Genomic DNA, 26,793 nt, shown 5'->3' with positions numbered 1-26,793 from the left:
ATGAAAAATACATTTATTTGCATCGGGTTCAATAGAAAAATGTTAAATCGTTCGTGGAGTGTTTCGTTCGAGATGTAATACCCTTCATCAACGAGGGCAATCTACCCAGTTATCCTTCCCGCTATGGTCGATCCACTAAAAGCGTAGCGTATTACACTCTCTGGTGAGAAATTGCAAAGAAAGGAAAACCTACTATGGAGGGGAAAGGGGGGTGGGTTACTTTATCGATTTTAATATGTCACACGAGGCAATAGCTGCAGTACCAGGCCATACTTTTTTCTCCCATTGAAATATGCCTTTGAAAAAATATATTGCAACGCCGTTATTTGTGGTTATGTTAAGAATGCATGAAAAAACGCTTTTCAAGATACATCTCCATTCTGAGCATTTTCAATCACGTGGGGGGGGGGGGGGGATAATATTTTGGTAAAAGTTTTTACTGTTGCAGCACCTGTTGTTTATATTATTGAATGAAGCTGTATGGACGATTACAAACTGTTTTGTCTCTTAGATGTATACAGTGAAAATATTTGTATCTTCTTTAAACAAGCAAAGTGGACAGAAAACCCTTTGTAGTTGGCTTGTAGAGACTTCAGAGTTTTGGGGGAACAGATTGTCATTGGGTAAGCACTACCTAGAAATTTATCAAGTGTGCTGTCCTTCAAGTCTATGAATCTTTATATGACTTCATACTTTTTCTCAATTATACCCACTTGAAAAGGGCAATGCTCTTCATTCAAATCTCCATCACTTGGGAAGCTTTGTGCCAAATCAATTAGGGCTGTAGGCTGGAATTACCACCATGAAGTCAAGATGTGAAAAATTTACAATAACCAACATACATATGTTTTCTTTTTTTTCAATCAGAAAAACTCAACTAGTTATTAATTAACCATGCTTTTCTTGGCATCAAAATTATCTACTTGCTAACAGGTCACACAGATTGCAACAAAAAGGATCCAACAACATACCATCCATGTCAATCTCTGATTGACCTTTCAATTAGAAAATCTACAATGAAAATAGTCGGCAGCATCATATGAAAAGCACCTCTAGTCATTGGCACTTCAAAACTCCCATTGCTGATTCTCTACATTGTACCACTCAACAGAAACATTAGCAACAATGCAGAGGATGGAATGGCACTGTTACTGAGTACTGACTTTGTCAATCTTTTCCACATCAATTATTTTTAAAAAAGGCAAGGGCTGATCAACTTTACTAAAAATCAATGAACCCAAAATGGATGTTATTACAATAATACCTTTTGAAAATCAATTACACTGGTCAACAAACATATCCAATTTAAATTCAATTGATGACATATTCCCAAATCTTGACCAAGAAGTCATTTTTACGTCATTGAAAAATTTCAGAATGTTAGAGAGCCCTTTCAGATTTACCAGCCTATACTAGCAAAGATAAAGAAAGGCCATCTGTTTCTATACCTCCTTTTCTTACATTTTCATGCATTGAATCATAAAAATGCCTTTGTCAGAGGATTGTCAAGTAAAATGTTAAACATACAACTTCTCAATTATGAAATTAATTTTCCCACAAGAAAATCTAAGAAAACCACAAAGACCTGAGGCTAATATTCTCCATGTTTATTCCGTAGTCTACAGACAATAAAACTTACAAGGAGATTTGCTCATCCTGAGAGACTCAGAGATGAGAAAAAATAAGGAAAAGGAAAAAAATGTGAAAGAAAACTTTAACGCTTTCTGCGCATTTTTGTCAAATTGTTCCTCTTCCATGCTGCACGACGCGAGCCTCCAATGGTCTTGGTGAATCTGTGTCCCTTGCCAAGTCCACGAGACATCTTGCCAGCAGAAGTGAGACCACGTAGTTCCCTGTGCTTGTGTACTGGATTGCAGATCCATTGAAGCTTGGGATCACGGCGGATGGTTTTGTGGAAGGGATCAACCAAAATGACTTCGAAGAACTTGTACGAGGAATCCTGTGCCACCCAATAAGAGCTCAGTACACGCAGTCCACCACATTTTTTTCCAACACGTTCCTGCAGAGTAAAAATACCCATCAATAATTTTTGATGTTTACAACAACTGTTAAATCCTGGATTAATAAGTACATGATCACCTAAGTGACACTATACCTCAGCAATAGATCTGTGAGATCGCTGGAATTTCTTCTGGTTCACACCACTAGTTGTGGGTTTACCATAGGTGATTCCCTTGGGCACAGGGACCTTTCTGCCTCCACGACGAACACGGACTCGGTAGATGACAAAACCTATGACAAATATTTGAAACAATTATTGATTTCTATGTCTCATCAGCATTGCATGACCATGACTTATGAAACATACCGATAACTCAGTTTGGGACTTTTCCGACTTTTTATTGACTTTAGTAATAGATTAAAGAGTCCCATAAAAATGTTATTAATTAAATAGGCTTATGGACCATAATCATTTGTAGCATTTGTACTTTGTAGTGTGTATCACAGAAATTCTTAGAGGTTATGTTAAGAATGATATTAGACCTGAAACGATACGCCCCCTCCACGATACGGTATGTATCGTGATACTCGTGTCACAATTCAATTTTTTCAATATGATACATTTTGAAAAAGAAAGAAATCATAAGGTTAAAGAAAACATGTATTCAGATTTCAAAAGGCAAGTAAAAGGTGGTGATACAATAAAGAGCACTAATTGTGCTTCTGTAGATTAAAAGAGCACTTTGTTTGTGTCAATACTAGCAGTGGCAGCCTGCTCTGAAGCTTTCTCCACCGCAATTTTCTCCCTTGTGTGTGTCAATTGTCAAACTATTCAAATGAGGTCAAACCCGAACTATTTCAAGGAGTAACCAAACCCGATTATAAAAAAACGTACCGAATCGAAAATTGAGATAGTGAATCAAACATTGAACGGAGCAGTAACATTGAACAATATCAATATTTCGGTGAATCGTTTCAGCCCTAAATGATATCCTAGGAGAAGGAATACTATTACATAGATACATAGTTTGCCACCCAATATGGAGTCATCCAAGTGTGAAGTGGAAATCCATACTGGGCGAGGCTACTCAGAATCGGAAAATTGTTGACTTGTCAGATTTTAAGATAAGTAAATGTCACTTAGTGGCATTAAAATGCTTAACAAGAAACTGAGTTCTTAGTCATGATGTTAATGTTGATGGTGCGACCGTTAGGGCAAGCACAGATGCATATTATTAGATACCTATTCAGTTTTTAAAAACTCAGATCTGCCTCTTCAAACTGCCTGAGACATTTGGAACATCTCGACTCAGTGTTTTCCCTTTATTTCAAAGTAAAGAGTTATATATATGAATTTTAACAGCTAAGGGTGAGGTTTATGAAAAAATCTTTGTAGACATTACAACAATTATTTTTTTATTTTTTTATTTTATCAGTTGAAGTGGTCAATTTGGCCAGTGGTCAGTTCTTAGGGAAAACACTGAGATATGATGTCACATGACGTCATATGTTAGTTGCATTGCTATTTTCAAAGAAGTGTGAAAAATGCAAATTTTAACCAAGTACGTATAATCTACTTTTATTATTTATCTGCAATATCCATTAAATCAAGGTGAGTTTATTTTTTGGTGAACTTTTGTAACCGTGAGAACTTAGTTAGCTGTGAGATGCATTCACATTGCATTGTGGGTCTTGAGGTAACTGCGGAAAAAATATCATTTGGATCAATGTACAAAGTCAAAATTTTCTCTTCGCCCATGTGTGGCTTTAAGAGCTAGCAGTGGCGAGCACTGCTTTGCACAACTCACTACGCTCATAATTACATAAAGATCTGACAAGTTGACATAATTATCTGACAAGTTGACATAATTATCTGACAAGTCAACATAAACATATGGATCGAGAATTGCTAAATTACTTTGTTAACAAGAAACCAAGTTCATAGTCAAGATGATTATGATCTGATAAGTTGACATAAACACCTGACAGATGGTGACAGAAATACGCCACCATACTTGTGCGATTTCAGATGAAAGAGGAAAATCCAAAATTTATAAGCGTACTGCCATTATATCTACTAATGTGTACCTTGCTTAGCTTTGTATCCCAGCTTTCGGGCTTTCTCGGGGCGAGTGGGTCGTGGTGCACGGTGGCATGACGATAACTGGCGATACTGCCAGCTGCGCACACGCAAGAGGAATCTCAAAATGTCACTCTGCTTCTTTCTATAAATTTCCTGCATATATTTGTACGCACCCATTGTTCCTAAAATAGACAGTAAAGCTAGTTAAAGTAGGTTAAAACCTATGATTATTTCTTCAATCCTCGTCGGTATGAGTTCGAATTATCTCTATTATTTAACAGCTAATGTAATGCTTCTGATACTCTTGAACCCAAAAATAATTAAATGCTTAAATGTCATTTATTCCAATTTCATTGATCAACAAAGTTTGTTATTCATTTAACATGCAAATCACATAAGATGACTATAGATTTCATTTATAACTTTACAACTACGACTTTACACCTGTTTCCGCGACCCGATTCTCGTCAAAAAGACCGACTTCTCGCGAGATTGTAGAATCTCAAACCCGATTCTAATAATCATAGGCCAAGCAATTATAATTTTCCGCAAATGCAACAATTATTATTTGCGTTCCATTTCTTTGAAGACTGCCTTTTGTTCTAAAAATTCTTTCTCTTTTTTATAGGTCAGTAAGAACCGAAGTAGCTGCAGAACTGTAGCGTTTTGGTTTTATATATTCGTCTTTGACCAAAACGCTACAGATCCCGTAATGCAAATAAGGTGCAATTTCCGGCGTAAGATTTTCCGCGCACTGTTGGGGAAAATTCTGAGAAGTCGTCTCTATAGACCAGTAAACTCGCTTGTTTTGAATTTTCTGCCATCCGACAAAAAATTCAAAACAGGCCAGTTTATTTAAGGAATAACTGTCCTATTTTTTGGATTCATGATGTGATCAATCGAGTGGCTTGCGTGATAATTTGCATAAACGCCTTCGGCGTTTATGCATAAAATTATTACGCAAGCCAATCAATTGATCATCGTCATGAATCCAAAAAATCTGACAGTTATTCCTTATATTTACATGCTCCTGATTCTGCAAATTCCCGTGCTAATAGCCCCGCTTCTGTCTCTGTTTGTCCCGCCCCGCACGTGATTTTTTATAACCGCGCCTATCGATGAACCAGTAGAAATAAAGTATTTTTACAATTTGTAATTTTATCGCGGACAAAGACATTGGAAATGTAAATATTGGTCTATAGAGACAACTATAAAGGGTTGGGACTGGGGTGGATAAAATGTACAGGTTGATTTAAAAATGTGTCTAGAAATTCTTAGGGAGTGAAAGGTAGTTGATTGACCAGTGCTGGAAAGTGAAGAAATTCTCCCCAACAGTGCGCGGAAAATCTTGCACCGTAAATTGCACCTTATTTGCATTACGGGATCTGTCATGATCTATAAGGTTTTGGTCAAAGACTACATGTAATATGTAAATCCAATAAATCCATAACGCTACATACAGTTCTGCAGCTAGAACCGACGAGTCTAGGACTAGGATGGGGGCCGACTCACTTTCAGCAGCTGTTCAGTTTGTCAAATTTGTATATATGAACTAGAGACATAAAAAACATGATATAATTGTTTATGTCTCTGATCATCGTCTCGAGCCACGGTCCGGAGTCCACATATACAGCTGACACAGCCCCCCCCCCCCCCGTTTCCTACGGCCATGTTTGTATCAGGGTGACTCGAATGCCCCCGCTGTGAAAGTCCAAGAATACGAAAATAATAGATGGAAATGGCACAAAGATAAAATACCATACTACTGCCTTTGTTTTCTGGAATAAGTGAGTTGTCTATACCACAACATACTTTTTAAAAGCTGCATGAAATGGTGATCACTTACAGGCAAAGTCATAAAAAAGGCCCATTTGTTTGTTGTTTGTTTGTTTGTTTGTTGTTTAACGTCTCTCTCGATAATTTTTCACTCATATGGAGACGCCATCACTTGCCGGTGGAGAACTGCAGATTTTGACCTATACTCAGCACTAAGGGCCATTTAGCTTTGAGGGATCTTTTTCGTGCCAGCACCTACTGCGATACCCTCGGTTTATACGGTCTCATCCGAAGGACCGGTCTCCACGTCCCACAGTGAGATTCGAACCCGCGACGTAGAATCAACTCCTTACTCTGCGACTCTAGAGCAGACGCTCTAACCACTGCGCCACGCGGTCGGCAAAAAAGGCCCCAAAACGATGAATAATTATATAGGAATTTTGAAAGTCTAAGGGCAATAACTCTTGTAAAAACAGGTCAATCATATAATGAAACTCGAACTTGATTGGTAAGTCATCAAAATCAAGAGACATACCAAGAATAATCTCCCTGTGAACAAGCACAACAAATTTTCAAAGTCTAATGGCCATAGCTTTTGTAAAAATGGGTCAATTAACATGAAACTTGAACTTGATCTGTAAGTCATCAATAACAAGTAACATACAAAAAATCTCAACTCATTAGTATAGCAAAAGAAAAAAATGGAAGTTCGAAAAACAATGAATTATTATAAAATTTCAAAGTCAAAGGGTCATAACAACTTTTGTAAAAATGGGTCAATTAACAATGTTTCATGATGGAGCATAAAAATAAAATAAAATTGTAATACCTACAAGACACATACTGCAATTTAATTTCATTTTTCAACTATGCCCAGGAAACGACGCCGGACGTGAATTCTTAACTGTTTGTCATGCATGTGCTGATGTTTCCTGGTATAAACTGGTATTAAGTCATTTGAAAAGACTTGATTGAAAGATTGGTTTTTAAGATTGCCTGTCTGATAAATGATTGTACTATTTCTTAATAAATGATGAAGGTGCATCAGTGCAAGTCAACTTGTCTTCTTGCAAATACTGTATAAGTCTGCAGGTATAGGTTTTGATGCGTCTCATCACAGAGAAAGATCTATCTGCCTCACATTTTATGGTTGGTGTAACACAATTTTCACGTTCTGGTGAATTTTCCCCTAAAAAAAAGCAGAACAATAGAGATTGTTTGAAGTCGCTTTGTTCATGTTTACACAGTATTGTTTCTTTCTCCAGTCAATGCAGAAACGGAATGGACACAAAAGATAAAAGTTAATTTTTATACCCCCACCAAAGGAAGCTGGGGAGGGTTGGTGGGGATTGGGGTATATATGAATCACCTTGTCCGTCTGTCCGTGCAATCGTGTCCAGGTCATAATTTTGCACTGGAGAAAACTCATACTTGTACGAAGGTCATGCAAATTCAAGGTCACAAGCAGAAAAAAGATAAAAATCCTATTTCGTGTCTGGTATATAACTTCCTGGTGGAGAAACATTGAAGTTCATACCTCATTCAAATATTGCTTCAGAGATAATGATATGACTTGACCTTGATCCAATGTCTTTTGATCAGGTTCAAGGTCACTTTTAGAAATATGCTTTATGCTTTATTCCTGTCCTGACTTTTAATGAAGAACTCTAGAAGATCATATACTTATATAAAAAAAAAATTGCGTATGACACAAAAAGTTCAAGGTCACTGGCAGAAAAAGTGAATTATTTGTGCCCGGCCTATATAGCTCTCTAATGGACATAAAGATGTCCAAAGATTGCTTATGACATAAAGATGTCTCAAGGTCATTTTGGCGAGTTCAAGGTCACTGGCAGAAAAAATGTTAAATTTGTACCCAGTCTATTACATTCTAATGGTAAAATATTGGAAGTTTATACTTCACAGAAATGAGATATTTCTTAGGTCCTGAAGGTGTGTCATGACCTTGACAGAAGACCATGCAAGTTCAAGGTCACTTGCTCCATATCTTTCTAATGGAAAAAATTGGATATATGTCCATATTTCACTCTAAGATTACTTACAACCAGATGATGTGTCATTTTTTAACTCAGCTATAATTTTGGCCAGATTAATTGAGAAAATTGTGTATGGGTACACTTCTGCAAATATTGCTACTAGCGGGGATATAATTTTGTTAGCTCGCTCAGGGTACCTCCAGTTAAATTATTTGTGGAGACACTACTTGGAGAAAATTCTTGGGAGTTTTAATTACCATCGAGGTGCTAGATACCTTACTGACGCCAATCAATTAAGATAGCGAAGGACATCATCGATGCCAAATGCCCCTCTGCTGTCATCGCATTTAAGTCTGTCCTATTGGACTAGTCTTTATTGATACTTTCATCAAGATTTTGATATGTATTGTCGGAAGACTTTTGACGACGTATTTATACATACCAGGCTCGTAGGAGGCAACTGATTTCAGATGGGAGGGGGGGGGGGCAACCAAACATTTTCAGTTTGGGGGGGGGGGGAGTGCCCCGAGCAAAAATTCCTGACAAGCAAAAATAAAAGGGGTAATCAGACCAGGAGACGTTATTTCTGCGGAGGGGCACAAGCATACAATAGCTACTAGTATGTTTTCTCCAGTGTCTATATTGTCATACTGTGCCTATTTCGACAACCGTCACGGTACAATATAGCTCAGTCGGTACGTAGAGCGCTCGCTCCGTGACCGGTCTGAGTTCTGTTGTAAAAAACTAAAAATGCATATTATGTAAATATATCCCCTATGACCTTTCACCCTGATCGACCTCATAGCCATCCACCCGTGCCGGCACGGTTCCCAAGTCAGTCGAGTCGTACCAGTCCTACTATTCACCACGTTTGTTACCTAGCTGTTTTGTTGTTTGTACCTGTACCCGTGTTTATTCATCATGACGGTAAACCCGTGTGCTTCGTCGTCACCTTATACTAAGGTAGGCGACATTATAAGTAAAATCCCCTATTTTACTACAGTTCGAATCCCGGCCGCGACTGACCTATGTCGGTAAAAAATAGGCAGCAACTGTTCCTTCGCCATGCGCTCGGCACTTTGAATTGAAAGTTGCGGGCCTTAAAAACCGAGGCCCCGTGTCACTGAAGGCGTTGGCACGATTTTAAAGATCCCTCACTGAGTGCCGAGTAAAGGTCAAAATTTGAAGAGCTTCGCCATATGAGTGAACAATTCTCGAATGGGACGTAAAACAACATACAATCAATCAACTTATTTCAGCAAAATTATCAGGAGGTCTCAGTTTTATTAACGGTTTTAGGAAATGTTTTGATGTGGAAATAGTGAAAAAAAATATATTAGGGACACATGGTTAGTAATATTTTAAGATTTGCAACCTTGTAGTATGCAGAAAACATTTATTATTTCAAATAACAACATGCGCATAGGATAATCAATAAACGATTTTAACAGCACAAAAGAGGGCAAGAACATTGACAAAATTAATTAAGGTCCAGTTGTCAATGTACAAAATGTATTTTGCCATCACTGAGTGAATGTTTAGAATAGTACACCCATAAGAATTAAGAAGAAACTAATCAGTGATTAATCCATGAATTTAATGCCAAGCTGAATTATTTTATCACTATTTTTTTTTCTTTTGAAACCGATTTATAAAGATTGTGAAGTGATGAATTAATTTGTAATAGCCATTGGAATTTATACAGTTTGCAAAATGTTTTAAATATTGTTAACTTATTATCATTAAACTTGATTTTCATACTGGATATAACAGTTTTCCATGAAAAAGATATAAGAACCAATGTACAAAACTAAAAAATTTTGTGCATTGGCCTTATATGCTCGCGCAGGCGAAATTACCCGCCAATGACTACCTTTATTTGATGAAACGACTGTTTTAATTGGTTGAATTTCCGCTTTATTATTATACTGATAATTTTTTAACCAATCAAAAGTGATGTTATACTACTGTCCTTTTTCCACCATTATTTCCCTCGTGTTTGTAACAAATTGTTACAGGGTGAGTAATTAGAAGACTTTACAAGGGTTGAGTTAATTTTACATAATTTTTAATAAAATGTATCCCAGACTGAAGTATAAGACTTTTACTTGGTGATCACATTCAGTTGGATTCATTCAATACTTACATAGATATTTATAGGTGAAACAATGCAGTGATGCAGATTGTTGATAACACGTGCAGGAGAAATGTTCCGATATTCAAATTAATACACGTATATAGTGGATAGAACATAATGTGCTCAATTAAAGAAGTTGTTATTTACATTTGTCTCTGCGAAACATCAATCTAAACACACTAATCCTTGATTATTGAGATGTGTATCACAAATATGATTATTTGGCCCATATAGTGATATATCAATTTTTGCTTTGATGTTTCAGAAAGATGAAATGTTTGTAAAACGATCATTTTAGAGACTGTATGCTCTACAGAGTGTATAGTGCAACATATGTTTGTTTGTTTGTTTGTTTGTTTGTTTTTTTTTGTAGTGACATTTTGCATGCTGCTGGATTACGTAATATGTTATATTGACATTGCTTCTCAAAAATGTTCATTATGTAATGTTTCAGTTTGTTTTCAAGTAAAATTATCTTGAGAGTTGACAGTAGTACCTGTGCCCTTCTTTAAAAAATTAGTTCAGTTGACATTTATAAAAATTATGTGCACATTTATGAAGGGTTATGTATAAAGATTAAAGATTAATCAATTAATGAAAGATAAGTCAATATGAAACTTAGAGGCATTGAGAACTAAATTTGGCAACTCAATATCACTGGGACTGTGTTGTAAAGATGAATAATTGATTGTGTCTATTAGTTTCTAAATAGAAACAATCTATATGTCTGTCAGTTGCAAATAAAGACAATCTCAGCAGTTACCAGATAACCACATTTACTAAAAATTAACTAATATATATATATCACATATGTAAACCCCCCCCTTCCCCCCCAATATTTAGTTTAACAATCTTTTGTTATCCAATCCATGTTGCTGTGTTGTTTACTCATCTGTATTGAAGGAATCTTTCAATGATTAATGAATTGTCATGCATTTTTAAATCGAAATTTAGTCATATATACTGTGTATCATTATTCCTCTTCTTATTTGAGAACTGATGGTTTAAGTGTTGAAGCCCCATGATTTGTCAACATGTTACTGTGAAGTCTTATCAATTTTGCTTTTTTATGTAAAAAGTGATTATATGATGCAAGACTTGCATTCTCTCTTGCATTTGAAATCAAGGGGAACTTGGCATTGTGGTCCACTGGAGCACCAATATTTTCATAAGCCTATTCCCCCATCTTCCCCCTTCTCCATCTCTTCCCGCCTTCACCCCCATTTCTCTCCCATACAATTTCCTCTGCCCCTCTCCCCCATATTCTTACTCTTTCCATTTCCTTTTTATCTATTTTTTCTTCTGTTTTTCTCCCAACAAATACATTTATTGTATCAATCATTCACTGAATATAGAAGATAACTGTAATTTAAAAAAAAATGTAAAAAAAAAAAAAATGGATACAACTTTAAAATATATATATTATATAGGACCTACATTTTGCAAACAGGAAGCATGTAAAGAGGAGCTGGAATATGATGCCAGAAGCCCCAGTACAATAATAAAAAGTGAAAGAAAGGAAAACCTTTCTGAACTGAGCTTTGTTAAGGATCTATAGTTGTTGGATGATAATTGTGAAGTTTATGTACATATACTAGCAAAAATCTTGAAAATAGACTGTGTCAATCATGACACTGAAAAATATAAGAAAATGATAGGTCTATTAGGGATAGGTAAAGGAATAATATTCTATCCAAAGTGTTATGCATTTGTTTGAAGGTTCAAATTGCAGTCAGATTCCCGTAGAAAAAGAGCAAAGCCACTCTCATTCCTTTATGAATGACTTGGCCATAACCTCAGATGTTCGGGCATGAGAATTAAATATATCAATTTGGCAAATGAAGTGGGATGTAGGCAGTGTTACACATTGATCATTTTGACAAGGTTAATGTGAAAGATATTTATAGATCAGAAAGCAGCAGACATCATTTCCTTTAATGGAACAGTTTCATCTGTTGATTATTTTCTTGCAGGGACAAGACAGCCATGGCAGATCCTGCAGAACCTCAGTAAGTTTATTTCATCTACCTCCTTGTAATTTTTATCTGACTTTAGAAATACAGTGTTTTGTTATCCATCTATAAGCAATTCAGTTTATGAGAAATTTTTTAATTATGTATTTGAGGTAGGAACTTGAAAATTTGACTTTTATATGGCAAATTACACAAGTGAAAGGGATTTTTGTCAAATTCCATGGAATCCTTGTATTCCAACTGAAATTGATTGTTGGGGCTAATTTGAAAATGCATCAAATGTCTGTGTTCCCAGAACTATTGCATGAGTGTATAGAGCAATGAGCATTCTTTTCGAATTGAAATCGGAGAAGGTGACAAGATGTGGAGAAAAAGGTGATAATCATGTGATGTGAATGTCAGGGACTTTAAACTACTTATAATGAACTTAATTTTCCTTATTTTGATAAGATATGCTTTTAGTTTTCATATTATCGAAATCACCAAACTTTTTTTTAAGAAGGGGGGGGGGGGGGGGCAATTGTGTGCCACCGATTGCTGTATATTGAAAAGTACACATGTTCATGAGCCATATTACTTTAAATGTTTGCAAATGAGTAGACATGCAGAAGGTGTGAGGTGCTGGCACTGCCAATGGTGTATCCTATGTGTTAAATCAATACATGCTATTGATCAGAATATATTAACATGCTAGGTGTATTGAGTGTCATTTACACCTTTAACCAGCTGTTTTGTCATTGTAGAAAACCAGCTGATAATCCTGAGGAAGTTGAAGAAGTAGAAGAGGAAGAGGGTAGGTTAACTGGCAGAAAAGGGAAGAAAACTCCCATGACACGGGTGTCTAAGTTAGCCAATGGCTTCATTTACCAAATGATAGATACATTAATCTTCTTTGGTTGTACTGAGTTTTATAAACCTGAAGTACAGTACAGTTTTGGTTTTTGTTTCTCAGAATACTGTAGATTAAGTTAAGTGGGATCATATATTCAGGCCTTTCATTTAGTTAAGTGGGATCATATATTCAGGCCTTTCAAAATCTGCTGTTACCGGGTACTTTTACCTGGCTGAAATCATTGCCCTACCGGCCAAAATAATTGATTGAGAAAAATTCAGTTACATATTTGATTAAAATCGCTTCCACAAGGTACCTCCTATTTTTATGAAAGTACTACCTGTTTCTAATTTTTAGCTCACCTCAACGAAGTTGGGGGAGCTTATGTAATACCCTCGGCGTTGGCGTCCCAGGTTAAGGTTTTTGGAGCAGTTTTTTTTTTCAAGTACTTCTATGGCCTATATTAGTCAGAGATGCATGGAGGATGCTTCTAGTGTGTTTCATTGTACCAGTCAAGGTTTCAGATGCTGCAATTTCAGCTAAAGAATTGCCAGGTTAATGTTTCTGGAGCAGGTTAAAGTTTTTGGAGCAGGTCTCATTTCCAAGTATCTATAAACCCTATATTGACCAAACTTGCATGGATGATACATTTAAGGATGCACACTACTGGACTTGCTTCGGATACTGGATCTGACCTTCATTTTCCAGATGAGTGACTAGGTTAAGGTTTTTTGAGAAGATCTCATTTCCAAGTAACTATAAGCCCTATATTGACCAAACTTGCATGGATGATACATTTAAGGATGCACACTACTGAACTTTCGGATGCTGAATCTGACCTATATTTTCCGGATGAGTGACCAGTTTAAAGTTTTTGGAGCAGATGTCATTTCCAAGTATCTATAAACCCTATATTGACCAAAGTTGCATGGATGATACATCTAAGGATGTACACTTCTGGACTTGCTTAGGATGCTGGATCTGACCTATATTTTCCGGATGAGTGACCAGGTTAAGGTTTTTGGAGCAGATGTCATTTCCAAGTAACTATAAGCCCTATATTGACCAAACTTGCATGGATGATACATCTAGGGACGAACAATCTCAAAACTTGCTTCGGATGCAGGATTTGACTTACATTTTCTGGATGAGTGACTAGTTTTAAGTTTTCAGATAAGTCTATTCCCAAGTAACTGCAAGCCCTATCAGACCAAAATTGCATAAATGTTGCATCTAGGGATGCACACTCCTAGATTATTAGTTTAGTGTGGGACTTTGCCTTACTTAAAGACAACATTCGTTGAGGTGAGTTCTGTAATCTCTGATTACCTGTTTTTGAAAGCCCGGAATATTAAGAGCTGAAAGGTTGTCTAGAATATGAACTCAAAAAAATATAATTAGTACAAAATTTAAGGTTGTGCTCATACATGTGATAAGTCAAAGACCACAAAACTGTACAGGAGCCATAAAAAAACTGGAATTTGGGTGAAAAAACTGTACACTGCCTATCAAAAAACGGTACAAAAAAATGGTATAAAATATCGCTTAAATTCTTCTGAAATTCCATCGTAATCATTGTAATAAACATCGTATATTTTATACCTACGAAGATCTGGGTCAGATTCACGTATATTAAGACTAAAGTCATGTATATCAACTTTAGAAGTTGGCTTAATTTTTTTCAATCAAGTTACGTATACGAAACAACAGTAATTAAGTACCCCTTAAAAAATAAAGCTACCTAAAGGGGTATTTGATACGGATTTATAGCAAGATAATTATCCCAACTGGCAGTTCACACCTTCGCACGCTATGGTTTGTGTACACTACACAATTATCAGAAGGTCAAGTGTCAAACACAGGTGACGTTTCCAGTGTCTCGCGAGCGAGAATGAGAGGAAAATGGCGGTATTTAGCGAGAAATTCAAAATACTGTACAAATTTTCATATTCCGTGAATCTTGGTGTCCCGCCGGTACACGATGAATGGGCTCAAAAAACTGTACATTTTGCGTACAGCCTGTACATATCACATGTATGTGTGCTAATTTGTTCATTGACATGATTCACAGATGTGTTAAATATTGAACAAGTACACACGAGTGTATGATGAGAATGGGTTTTGGTCCACAATCATATGTATGTAGATATGATCACTTGAAAAACTTACAAGATTTTCAGTTTCCATTGACTTCAGTAAAATACTCCATTTATTAAATCAACCAGGGTGCTGTAGTAAACCAGTCATTGAGGAAATGTAATTCATCTTCTATATAATCTAAGTAGCATAATTCATATATTCTTTTGTTTCTTTCTAGAGGAATTTTCTGACTTCTATTATTTTTTACCAATTCATATCTTCCTCTTTCAACTCTTAGGTCATGTACACTTATTTGGAATCTACAAAGTTTTTAGCTCACCTGAAACACTGGGCCAATTTTAACCAAACTTGCCACAAAGCATCCTTGGGTGAAGGGGATTCAAGTTCAAATGAAGGGCCACACTTTCTTTCAAGGGGAGATAATTAAGAGAAAGGAAAAATTTGATGCCATCTTTTGAAAATCTTCTCAAGAAAAAGCAAAGGGCCAGAAAAGTTGGGTAGGGTGGTGCCACAATGGAGGATCAAAGCAAAAAAAGTATTTTACAAAGCTTGGCTAGAGTGCAAACTGCATGGAGATCTGTAATACCTGTAATTGAAATACCCATGTTTATTCACAGAGGAGCATGGAAATGCCCCAGCTGAACTGGCCAGTCAGTTGATGCAGAACCCACAGGTTTTGGCTGATCTACAGCACCGCCTCGGGAGGATGGTGGGGGCAAGTTCTGGCTATATACAGAGGTACTAGTAACCAAAAATATCAGTGAAATTCTGATATTTCTTAAACTGTGAGAAAAAAGCTTGGATTAATGGAGTAAAATTTTAGATATGACCTGTAGGTGATGAAGCTGTATGATAGTTGTTGTAATAATGATATTATCGATAATTTTAAATCGCAGCTTGCCAAAGTCAGTTAAGCGTCGAATCAAGGCCTTGAAAAAATGGCAGTTTGAGGCAGCAAAGATTGAAGCTGACTTTTACAAAGAAGTTCACGAGTTAGAATGTAAATACGCAGGCAAATATACACCATTGTTTGAAAAGGTTAGTGAAAAATCAGAAATTAATACTTGTTAGTAAACCAAGTTTTCCTGCAGTATGTAACATTACTTGATTGATTGGATTTTTTAATTAATGGAAGTTTTCTACTGTTTTTGTGACTAGCGAGAATCCCAGGTTTAATATTTTAGAATCAAAATGAAGCTATGATGTTGTAATTTGCGTCTGACTGGTAATCATGATGACAGTTGCCTGCTGTCACCATGTCAGATTACCGAACTGTAGACAACTTCTCTCTGACTGCTTCAGTATTTTCCCATGTAGAAATCTACAAATAAATATACCATGTAAATCGCAATAAATTAGCGTGACCTGTGGAATATTAAATGAATGACTGTTGGAGAAAAGTAAATTGCTTGTGGTTGAGAATTGGGAATTATTTGTGGCAGGTGTGTTGGCTAGACAAGATTCTATCCTTTACGTGATAGTATTGCAATATGTTTTTAGCTCACCTCGACGAAGTCGAGATGAGCTTATGGTATACCGTCGGCGTCCCGGTTAAAGTGTTAGGAGCAAGTCCATTTCCAAGTAACTATAAGCCCTACCTGGACCAAAATTGCATGGATGATGCATCTAGGGATGGACACTACCACACTTGCTTCAGATGCTGGATCTGACCTAGATTTTCTAGATGAGTGACGAGGTTAAAGTTTTTGGAGCAGGTCCATTCCCAAGTAACTATAAGCCCTACCTAGACCAAACTTGCATGGATGATGCATTTAGGGATGGACACTACCACAGGTCCATTCCCAAGTAACTATAAGCCCTACCTGGACCAAACTTTCATGGATGATGCATCTAGGGATGTACGTTAATCAACCTGCTTTGGATTCTGGATCCAACCTAGATTTTCCACATGAGTGAATTTTAGCCATATTTTAACCAAATTAGTATGGATGATGTGTCTAGGGATGGACACTTCCAGACTTGCTTTGGATTCTGAATCTGACCTACATTTTCCAGATGAGAGACTGGGTATTTTTTTGGAGAAGCTATATAATTTTATGGCCTGTTATGATTAAACTAGCATAGATGGTACATCTAAGGATGAAAACTTCCGGACTTACTTTTTATGTTGGAACTACTGACCAAAATTTTCTATAAAATAATATGATGTGAAATTTGCCTTACTTATAGGTAACATTCGTCGAGATGAGCTTCGTAATCTTTGATTACCTATGTTTTAAAATGTTGGCAGAAAGTGATAGGCAGTGAGAAATTTACCTAGAGTTTTGCTTGTTTGACCTTTGAAGTACAATTACCCCCCCCCCCCCCTTTCCAAAAATTGATAATAATGTATTGATTTCATTATAGAGGAAAACTGTTATTACGGGTAGTGTAGAACCAACAGATGAAGAATGTGATTGGCCGAGTGATGATGAAAAGGAAGATGAACAATTATCGGTAAAGAATCCAGCGGTAAACACATTACACAACAGGGGTCTGTTTAACAAAATATATATAATAGGATCAAAGTTTGGGTCCATGTCTACATGTAGTTCAATCTGAGTAAAAGTAGATGTTCCGAACCTGCTACTGCTTCTCAAACATACAATTCTGATTTTATTTAGATTGTATTTGGTTTCAAATCTTTTATGTTGTGAAACTTCAAAAAAAAAAAAAATAGAAAGTGCCATCAGTATTTTTAGCAGAGTCTTTCATTGTTTCCTTCAAGAGACATATAAAGAAATGTGCAATGATGATTTTGATCTTGTTATTATATGTCTTGTAAAATGGGTCCCAGTTCTCTTTAGTTCTTAAGCATTAATAGGCAAAACACATTTATCTGTAAAGATATTGGAGATTAATTAATTGTTATGCTGTTGAATTTGATATTAAGGAGAACGGATTACTTTCATCATATTTTTCCATTTTATTTATTTATTTGGTGTTCAAATTGTAGGAAGATATGAAAAATAAAGCAAGTGTAGAGGAAAAAGAAAAAGATGAAGACAAAAAGGAAGGTAGTGAACACATGTAACTTTGATAATAATATTTTAAAAATGCTTAAGTTTGAGGTAAATTTTTGAGAAGAGGGAATGAAACTTGAATTCATATTATTTCTTTGTTTCTTAACGTTTTCATTGAAGCTATGATGTTGTAATTTGCGTCTGACTGGTAGTCATGACGACAGTTGCCTGCTGTCACCATGTCAGATTACCAAACTGTAGACAACTTCTCTCTGACTGCTTCAACTGCGTAAAAAAAAAAGGAGTTATAAAGAATGGTGCAAAATAAAAAAGAAAGAAACCCCCTTCTCTAATAAAAATGAAAAGATCTGAATTGTTGACTATCATTTCAACTTTCACTTATTACAGGAGAGAATGTAAAAGGAATTCCACACTTTTGGTTGACAGTGTTCAAAAATGTAGATATGTTGTCAGAAATGGTTCAGGTAAGTCAATAATTATAAACTTTAATCCCTAAATAGTGATGACAGTGAATTGAAGCTATGATGTTGTAATTTGCGTCTGACTGGTAGTCATGACGACAGTTGCCTGCTGTCAGTATGTCAGACTACTGAACTGTAGACTAAGTAATCATCTGATTGCTTCACACATTCAACCAAAACCCAGCATTTTTATATATGGAAGAAATGCTTTCTATCAGGTTTTGAGTTAGTGATGGACTTCAACAAATTTTTTCATCACTTTTGAAAAACATTTTTCACATGATGATGCATAATAAATCTATGATCTGTCCATTGCAGGAACATGATGAACCTATTTTACAGCATCTACAGGATGTTCAGGTCAAATTTTCTGACACAGACTCTATGGTAAGATCAGTATTGCATGGTAGCAGTATTCCTCCTACATATAAATTCCTTTTTTCCAGGCTTTTCCTCAGTGTTATCAAGATGTATTTCCTCAAAATTAAATTTTTTTTGAAAAGCTTTAACATTCACATATTTTCCATCTCTTAATCAGAAATCTTTGATTTGATGTGATTCAGGGTTGAACGAAGGTGAGAAAATGTAGGTCAAGGAGGGGATAAAAATGAAGAATTGTTGACCTTTGTGTGAGATAATAATTTTTTTCTCTGTTTTCAGGGATTTACACTAGAATTTCACTTTGAACCGAATGACTATTTCTCAAACACTGTCTTAACGAAGCACTACTCAATGAGATCAGAGCCAGATGAGGAGGACCCATTCTCTTTTGAAGGCCCAGAAATTGTCAAGTGCAAAGGGTAAGGAAAGGCAGAGAGATTTTGGATTTGAATTCCAATTTGATATTTTTGCCTTCTTACCTAAAACATGACGTTTTAAAGTTTGCAAACTTCTTGAAGTGAAAGCATTGGGATGAGCAATTGTTGAAGGCAATGTTTATAATTGCTACTCATAAAAGGCAGAAAAATCTATTTGGAATCTTCAGACTATTGATTTTAAAACTTTATTCTTTTTCAGTTGTGAAATAGATTGGAAGAAAGGTAAAAATGTGACAGTTAAAACGATAAAGAAGAAACAGAAACATAAGGGGAGGGGAACAACCCGGACAGTGACAAAGACTGTACAAAACGATTCCTTCTTCAATTTTTTCAACCCTCCACAAGGTAAGTTATTACGTAGATTAATGATGTTTTTATGGAGGAATTTTGAATCCGGTTATCTTCTTGCAAAACAGTATGTTTAGATAGAAAGCTTACTTTAAGAATGCTCTGCTTCACAAGAAGCCTATGTTGATTTTAAACAATATTCGTTGCTCACAGTACATATTTGATGATTGTATATGAGATGATGTATTTTATGTTTTTAGTGCCAGAAGAGGAAGAAGGAGACATGGTGAGTTAATTAATATTAACTGCAGTCATTACATATCACAGAGATGACTGAAAATTAAATGAAAAAAAAATACTGTAGATCACCAAAGAGCAAGGGCCACTTAAGGCCTTTTTTGGCCCTTTGAATTTCTGAAAAAACGAAACTGCTCAGTTTTGGTTGACAATGCAGTATTTATCACTTGGACCCTTGGTGACATTGTATCTATTGAACATGACATAATTTTCTCTTTAGTCAAAGCATTATGACGTCATGAAATGTGTCATTTTCCCCATTTCCTGTAAATTCCTTTAAAAATGGCAAAAAGTTGAAGAAGTTTTTCAATATTTTATATAGAGCACAACCTCTGATCCAAAATATGCAAAAAGTAATGAAAGATATGTTTCTGAAGAACATAAAACGTTTTAAATTTTGGATCGAGGGCTGTGCTCATATTTTAATTCTTTGCTGAAGGTAGTCAGATACGCCTGTTTTCTGCAAAATTCAAGAAAATTGCATTTTTACAAAGCCTGTTTTCCAATACCTGGATTCTCAAGAAGAAATTTCGTTATAGGAAATGAAAGCACTAAGTCTCTAATTTATTTTGATATATGGAATGGGACGGAGGGTTATAGTCAAATAATTGATAGACGGACAGGGCCAATTTATGCATAAAGAGAACCTAGCTCTTTTCTTGACACCTCATTTTTGCACAATATTTACTTGGTATTAATAAGAGGGACAAAATTTTCACAAATTTCAGTTGTTTATAATCTTTCATAATACAGTTTAGACATGTGAGAATGAAACTTAATTTCCTGAACAGAAGGTCTTGCAAATAAAAAGTGATTTACAGTAATTTAGGTGTAAAGTTATTGCAGACTTCAGCAATGTGCTGATGAGTTAGGGAAGATTGTTTAATGTATTGAAAGAAAGTATGGCAGAATGTTACTGAATAAAAAAGAAGTGTAAACTTATTAGTGTAGCGGTGATGCTGTTATATGCATCAGAAGAGTTAATTGAAGGAACAGTATCCTCCTGCTCCTTTTTACCATCAGATACCATGTTGACACAGATTGAGCTAATTTAATACTGTAAATCACTTTTTATTCGTGAGAACTTTATTTTCATGTTATTACGCGAGACAATTTGCTCGCAAAATTATCATTCTCGCGTATATTAGTATGCCTAAACATGATATAGAGCATTTACCACAATTCATAATTATTTTGTCTCGCTAATAAAGAGTTAATGTCTAACTCGCGAAAATAAGGTGTCGCAAAAATTTAGTGATCTACGGTAGTGAAAAAGTCAAACTTCAGCGTTATGTCTGATTTAGATTTATGTTTTTTTAACATACATATTTCTCAAAATTTTCTGGTGTCTTCACAGGATGAAGATCTTGAAGCACTGTTAGCAGCTGATTTTGAAATTGGACATTTTATAAGAGAAAGGATTGTTCCCCGAGCAGTGTTATATTTCACAGGCGAGGCACTAGAAACAGAAGATGATGTAAGTAATTTCTAAAAATTGATGATGTATCTTTTATAATATGCTTTAATATTGAACTTCCAACTTTAAAATAAATTTGAAAATTAATTTCTTTTTCAGTTTGATGAAGAGGGTGAAGAGGAGGTAAGGTTATACAATAGAAAAATACCTGCATCCATTTTATTTTTATTTTTTCAGTAGATTTTAGTTTTACTTTCACATTTGACTGACTTGCATTGTTGATTTATTTTCTCTTTAGTTATTATTTTTGAGTTGGCACTGATTGTTTGACAAGTCTTGTGTTGATGTTGTAGGGTGAGGGAGAGGAGGGTGATTATGATGAGGATGCTGACCCCGACTATAACCCCGCGGTAAGTTCAAGGCCATTTCTAGTAACCTAGCCAAGCATGAACAGTAGTTACTGATAGCTCACAGCAGCATGGGGATTGCATTTATTGTGCTCCCTGATTGTTAAAAAGTGAATTTTGATAGTAATTTAGGGAAGAAGTTGGTAAAATACTTGACAGAGGGAAAGGAGATAGAAATATTAGAATTAGATGATTTAATAATTGGATTTAACATGGTTTTCTAGATATACAAGATCAAGAGATTTCTCAAAATCTGCATTGCATTTAGTTAAGAAACAACAAATGGTTTATACAATGAAATATCTATTGGAATAATTCTTTTCTCTTTTAATGCAGGCTTGAATGAAGGGTAATGGATTAGTGCACAAAGGGCATATAATGTTCTTGTAAAATATGCAAAATCTATTATGAATACACGAATTAATGATAAAGGGGAAAGACAGACATTAATCATTCAGTTGATGTACAACTTCCATGATTTAGAAATTGTGACTTGTGAAGAGAATTGTGTATATACAGTAAAACAAACATGCTTATAATGAATTGGGGCTTAGAGTAGAGTGGTTTTCATTCCCTGTGGCTTAAAAATCTAATGTAAACTTAACAGATATAATGAATTTTGTTTATAATGAAACATATCATCCATCCCTGGCTCTTAGGTATAAGTGTGTTTTACTATATCAGCATAAATTATGATTTGATATATGGCAATTAAGTACCACTTCATTGAAGATGACACCTTAAGAATGTGTGTTTTTAAGGTCCATCGACCCTCTAATAAGAGAGATAACTCTAACTGGGATAAATGTTGTTCCTTTATAAAATTGTCAACTGAAAAGGCTACTTCTGTCCGATTTTGCCTCGCAAGGTATTCTGAAATTGTGTGCAATTTAATTATAAATTAGATTTCTTTTTGAAAATCATTTGCTTTAAACCCAGATTTTATATGAGTGAACAGAGAGTTGGTGAAACATGAAAGAAATTTTGGGAAAATTTTACCAATTGTTTTGACCATTCATATGGAAATGAACAGGGGGAAAAAAATCACAATTTAGAGGTGAAAGGTACAGAAGATACTTTTAAGATATCTCTTCAGTCAATAGGTTTCTGGAACTTCATCATGTATTTATGACAGACTGCTGTTTGAGAGCATAATATGCCTTCAGTGCATCTAATGATCCCTAGCGGGGTTTGTGTGATAGAGAATCAACTTGTCTGGTAATATGCAATCATGAATTGCATGGCAATGAAGGGGGAAAAATGAATGCAGATGTAATCTCTTGGTCATGTATTCACACTTCTGACATGCAAATAAAGTGAATATGATTTTGTATATAGTGGTGAAAAATTTGAGTGGAGATTGTAGTACATGTATATAACCAGACAAGTTGTGCTTCATGTTGACAAGTATGTAATGTGCATGGTCTGAAGAATGATTATTTGCATGTTGGAGTCAAGGTGTATGGATAGAGAAAGTATCAAAATGACAATGGACTTCAATGATGTGTAGAATTTTATGTACCACTGCTTTAGTTACTTTGGTTTGGATGATTTCTGGTTTTGTTTGTAGCAACTTCTTCCATGAATATTTAATTGTGTTGCATGTTTCTAGAGGAGACATAAAAGAAATTTTACAGAAACAATTGCAAAGAAGATAACTAAAAATGAATTGATTTTGAAAATGTCATTATTTGCATGAAAATGCCAAGAAAGAGAGGATGTGTATCAATGTGAGCTTTACCGTAACTTAAGTAAATGCAAATCCCCCTATGTAAAGGTGTTGGTTGTCGTTGAGTTGATGAATACCTTTATCCTGATGTTAAATTGTAGCTATGATGTATTCGATAATAATTATAAATTCTCTCCCTCTTCTTTTCAGAGTGATCCCAACAAACCAGCCGAGTGCAAACAACAATGATAAATTCTTACTAGGGACAAATTATTTTTACCATTTTCTGAAGGCTTCTTGGGTTATTTGTGGATGTAAGACAGAGTTACAAGCGAGAATCTCTACCACATTTAGGTCTATTGCAATTGGTTAAAATATATTCAAGTCAGGAAAAAAAAAGATAAACTGTTATGTATTTCCGATTAATGCCAAGTTTCGTTTTTGTTCCGATCAAATCGCTGTAGATATTGCTGGCTATTGTTATTCAGGTGAATTCAGGTCCATCAGGAACCTCAACTCTTACATGCTCAAGATATCAAATGCTAGTATCGCTTACCTTCCTTGTTTGCCAGGGAGAAATTTAGAACAAGACGCACAACATTCTTTCCCCTTATGTTTGTGCTTTTTCATCAAATGAGTGAAACATGTTGATATATTTTTCTGCTTTGTTCATGATGAGTTCAAAGACCTCGGATGTATACATGTATAAATATAATGTATGAATAATAAATAATCTGTGATGATCAACGTCAGATTCCATAATTAGTCAACTTATTTCACAAAGATGCATGTTAATGTTATTGTCTAAGAAAATAAAGAAAATCTACTGTTTGTAAATATAATGTGTTGTTATTTTGAATACTCAGGAGTGGGTTTATATGATTTTTATGCGAATGATGAGATGGCTTCATTTGATCACACGTGCGCTTGTTTACTCTGTCGGTCATTTGAATGGAGCTAGAAACACCGATTCTTTTAAAAAGGTGATTTATCGCAGAATGTCACGAATTATCAAACTGAAACTACTGCATTTTAATATGGGCCACATGTACACTTTTACCTATGAATGACAGTATGGTTGAATAAAGAAGGAATAACATTGGAACAGGAACGAGAATTAAACAGAACTGCCTATTCAGAAAGGAAAACTTGTTCATTTTGACGGCACGATGCTTCATGGGGGAAAAAAAGAACTGTATTGCTGTTCGAAAATATGTTCAAAATCATTGCGGATTGTATACCCTACATTGCAAGGATGCGACTAAAGTGAAAAAAAATGAAAAACTAACCAAGAACAATGGATTGACAAAAAGACACTAAACGAATGACGATATTGAGTTCACATGTACAGATGTAGGGTTCACAAATTGATTCCTTACTCATTGAATGTGTTATATACACCCAAACCCCATGCTTTATCAGGTATCGTCCCATCTAACTTCAAATCCAGGATCCGCTCCTGGGGTGTGTTCTGAAATATCGTACTTGAGAAAAGATCAAGTGTAACTCGTGTGTGCATGGTGTGTGGCATTGTATTAATATATAGTGTAAAATCATTCACAAAGAACTATTGGTAACCGATCTACTCAAGTCGGATGGACCAGGCCCGTAGAACGCTGGGGGGGGGGGCACTTTTTCTGATTATAGTATTTTGCAATAGTAAATTTTCCTTTATATGCTGGTTGCCCCCCCCCCCCCCTTTTTCCGTTGCGGTAAGGTAGAGCACTGGCAAATTCCAGGAATTGGAGACAGTTAATTACGATTTCTTTTTCTTTTTGTCGGATTATTTTGGGAAGTTGCCCCCCCCCCCCCCCACACACACACACTTTTGAAACCGTTGCTACGGGCATGCGGACTACTCCAAGCTTGTATTTTATGGAAAATAGAAAGCTATATTTTGCATGTTTAATGTTGAAAAAGTTTCGCGAGGAATTCGACAGTCATTGAAATTAGCAAAACAATGAAGTATAATTTTCACTTAGTTTTTAAAATGAGCTGCTCTACTTTAATCACAGTTTACATAGAATGTGAAAATCGACAGCATTTGGTTCTATCACCGAACTCTATTCAAAAGGATATCGTGTGAAAAAGGGAAATTAGTATGGTACTCTTTATTCTTGGGCGGAACCCTATTATCAGAGTGTGGTTCTTCATAGTCTTGTAAGCTTTTGATAAATGATATTCAGATTTCGTGTAAATGTTTAATAATTAAACATGACGTGGGTGTTTCAATTTTTTCGGTCTTTGAGTTTTACTCAATGCATTATACTAATTTGTCAGCTTACTAAGAGTTAGTAGGAATTAACGAAGTCCAACTTATGATTTATGAACCCTACAAATATTTATCGATGATGGTATTCCTCAATGGATGAACATCTCTTTCCAATTTCAGGGCTCCCTACAGACGATACCGTTCTCTTGAACTGAAACAAAACGATGTTCTTAGGTGAACCCCGATATCTTATGTTTAATAGAGAAAATTGACGACGCCATGCCAATGCTGCTCTCCTTTCGCCGCGAAACGACAGCCCCAGACAGGCATGGCGGATCTGGGGGGATTTTGTTATACTTGAAAGTTGAACAATACGAATTTAATTGTTTTATCTTAAGCATGTCTTTTGAAGATGGCTACGTTCATACGAGGATCACCCGTTGGCTAGGACCTGTTTAATAAATTCTCGTGTTTTCGATTATAAAGGGGAAACATGAAAAACCGGTGTGACCCCCTCCTTGACCATTGGAATGAGATGATGAGTGATCGTGATAAGAAATGCCTAGGAAGTTGTGCAATTTGTTATGTCTGTAAGGTGCAATTGCTCCTTTCTTCATATCTTGTCAGCCACTAAATGTTTCATTAAGTTATTTCCTCAATGAGAGATTGCATATTTTTTTTTTAAAATTGGAATCCCAAGGTAGTGGGAAGACTAATGCCTAAAACATGCTCCAATTATGGGACAAAATTGGAAAGAAAGCCTAAGTTTTCCCACTCTTTTACATGTATAAGTTTGTGTCACACTCTCTACTTCTACATGGAAGAATTTGAACATGTTTGATATCAATACAAAAAAACCCGAATTCTTAAAAAGAGATTCTTAACCTTAAATGTGCAAAGATTTGCTTCTTCTTGAACACGGAGACTGTTCGTCTCTCTGTCTGTCTGTGCATAAGTTTAATACTGATAAATTATCCCATTTAACTCCATATAATGAAGCTTCTACAATGGCGTCTAAATAAGAAACCTGCCATTAAAACGTGAGAAAACTTGTCTTGCCAAGTGCATTGCCACCGATCCCCCGGTGTCGGGGCTTTTGTTTTTTCTTTCTAACCCTTCATCCTAGCCCGAACCCTAATCTAACACTCTGACTCTAAGTTTAACCCTCACTCTAATAAGTTAAGTTTACCACTGCAAATTCTATATCATCAGATACTAAGAATAATGCCAGAAATAGTCAACTTTGGTCGCTGGAGAATACATTTGCTCTAAAAATCGTCACGGGATTACTAAAATGCAGTTTTCTGAATTGTGTATTAGTTAGTTTGATACTTACAAATTTACCTTTTTATGCAGGAATTACCATCATGGCAATTCTTC

At 35.6% G+C, this 26,793-nt stretch overlaps 2 protein-coding genes and 3 non-coding genes across 7 annotated transcripts; 4 read left to right on the top strand and 1 right to left on the bottom strand.

Annotated features, from left to right (window-relative positions):
- Positions 1-1,592: 1,592 nt before the first annotated feature.
- LOC133184387 (large ribosomal subunit protein eL15-like) lies at positions 1,593-4,567 on the bottom strand. The gene is made up of 4 exons (XM_061319445.1): positions 4,490-4,567; positions 4,051-4,227; positions 2,117-2,253; positions 1,593-2,020 (listed from the first exon to the last, which is right to left on the bottom strand). Exons 2-4 carry the CDS (start codon positions 4,220-4,222, stop codon positions 1,715-1,717), a joined length of 615 nt encoding a protein of 204 aa, XP_061175429.1. The 5' UTR covers positions 4,223-4,227; positions 4,490-4,567; the 3' UTR covers positions 1,593-1,714.
- A 5,241-nt stretch (positions 4,568-9,808) lies between these two features.
- LOC133184366 (nucleosome assembly protein 1-like 1) lies at positions 9,809-24,032 on the top strand. Of its 3 annotated transcripts, none has more exons than XM_061319417.1 (16): positions 9,809-9,837; positions 11,929-11,964; positions 12,672-12,721; positions 15,478-15,598; positions 15,757-15,898; positions 17,228-17,332; positions 17,817-17,877; positions 18,232-18,308; positions 18,624-18,692; positions 18,966-19,105; positions 19,323-19,468; positions 19,672-19,697; positions 21,066-21,185; positions 21,285-21,308; positions 21,479-21,535; positions 23,412-24,032. In XM_061319417.1, exons 2-16 carry the CDS (start codon positions 11,942-11,944, stop codon positions 23,448-23,450), a joined length of 1,200 nt encoding a protein of 399 aa, XP_061175401.1. In that variant the 5' UTR covers positions 9,809-9,837; positions 11,929-11,941; the 3' UTR covers positions 23,451-24,032. The 3 variants fall into 3 exon arrangements, with proteins under 3 accessions (XP_061175401.1, XP_061175417.1, XP_061175408.1); XM_061319433.1 differs by lacking the exon at positions 9,809-9,837 and adding an exon at positions 21,869-21,881; XM_061319424.1 differs by lacking the exon at positions 9,809-9,837 and having other exon boundaries at positions 17,228-17,317.
- On the top strand, positions 16,056-16,158 carry LOC133198921 (small nucleolar RNA SNORD16). Its single transcript, XR_009722672.1, has one exon. It is a non-coding gene; the product is annotated as a small nucleolar RNA SNORD16 (small nucleolar RNA).
- Positions 18,002-18,104, top strand: LOC133198908 (small nucleolar RNA SNORD16). The gene has a single exon (XR_009722658.1). It is a non-coding gene; the product is annotated as a small nucleolar RNA SNORD16 (small nucleolar RNA).
- LOC133198912 (small nucleolar RNA SNORD16) lies at positions 18,362-18,466 on the top strand. Its single transcript, XR_009722661.1, has one exon. It is a non-coding gene; the product is annotated as a small nucleolar RNA SNORD16 (small nucleolar RNA).
- Positions 24,033-26,793: the final 2,761 nt, after the last annotated feature.

The sequence above is a fragment of the Saccostrea echinata genome, unplaced genomic scaffold, assembly GCF_033153115.1.
Source record: "Saccostrea echinata isolate AGI-Se365-2 ecotype Australia unplaced genomic scaffold, CSIRO_AGI_Sech_v1 ptg000001l, whole genome shotgun sequence".
Lineage (NCBI taxonomy): Eukaryota > Metazoa > Mollusca > Bivalvia > Ostreida > Ostreidae > Saccostrea > Saccostrea echinata.
Note: the sequence above shows the minus strand (reverse complement) of the source record. Positions and strands in the feature narration are given on the sequence as shown.

What these genes read in the sequence shown, in the direction of transcription:
- LOC133184387 (XM_061319445.1), bottom strand. Translation starts at nt 4,222, where the DNA reads ATGGGTGCGTACAAATATATGCAGGAAATTTATAGAAAGAAGCAGAGT. An exon ending in GGGATACAAAGCTAAGCAAG is followed by an intron (nt 2,254 to 4,050) that starts GTACACATTAGT and finishes TATTTGTCATAG; the next exon opens with GTTTTGTCATCTACCGAGTC. An exon ending in CTCACAGATCTATTGCTGAG is followed by an intron (nt 2,021 to 2,116) that starts GTATAGTGTCAC and finishes TTTACTCTGCAG; the next exon opens with GAACGTGTTGGAAAAAAATG.
- LOC133184366 (XM_061319417.1), top strand. Translation starts at nt 11,942, where the DNA reads ATGGCAGATCCTGCAGAACCTCA. An exon ending in GAAATTGTCAAGTGCAAAGG is followed by an intron (nt 19,106 to 19,322) that starts GTAAGGAAAGGC and finishes ATTCTTTTTCAG; the next exon opens with TTGTGAAATAGATTGGAAGA. An exon ending in TTTTTTCAACCCTCCACAAG is followed by an intron (nt 19,469 to 19,671) that starts GTAAGTTATTAC and finishes TTATGTTTTTAG; the next exon opens with TGCCAGAAGAGGAAGAAGGA.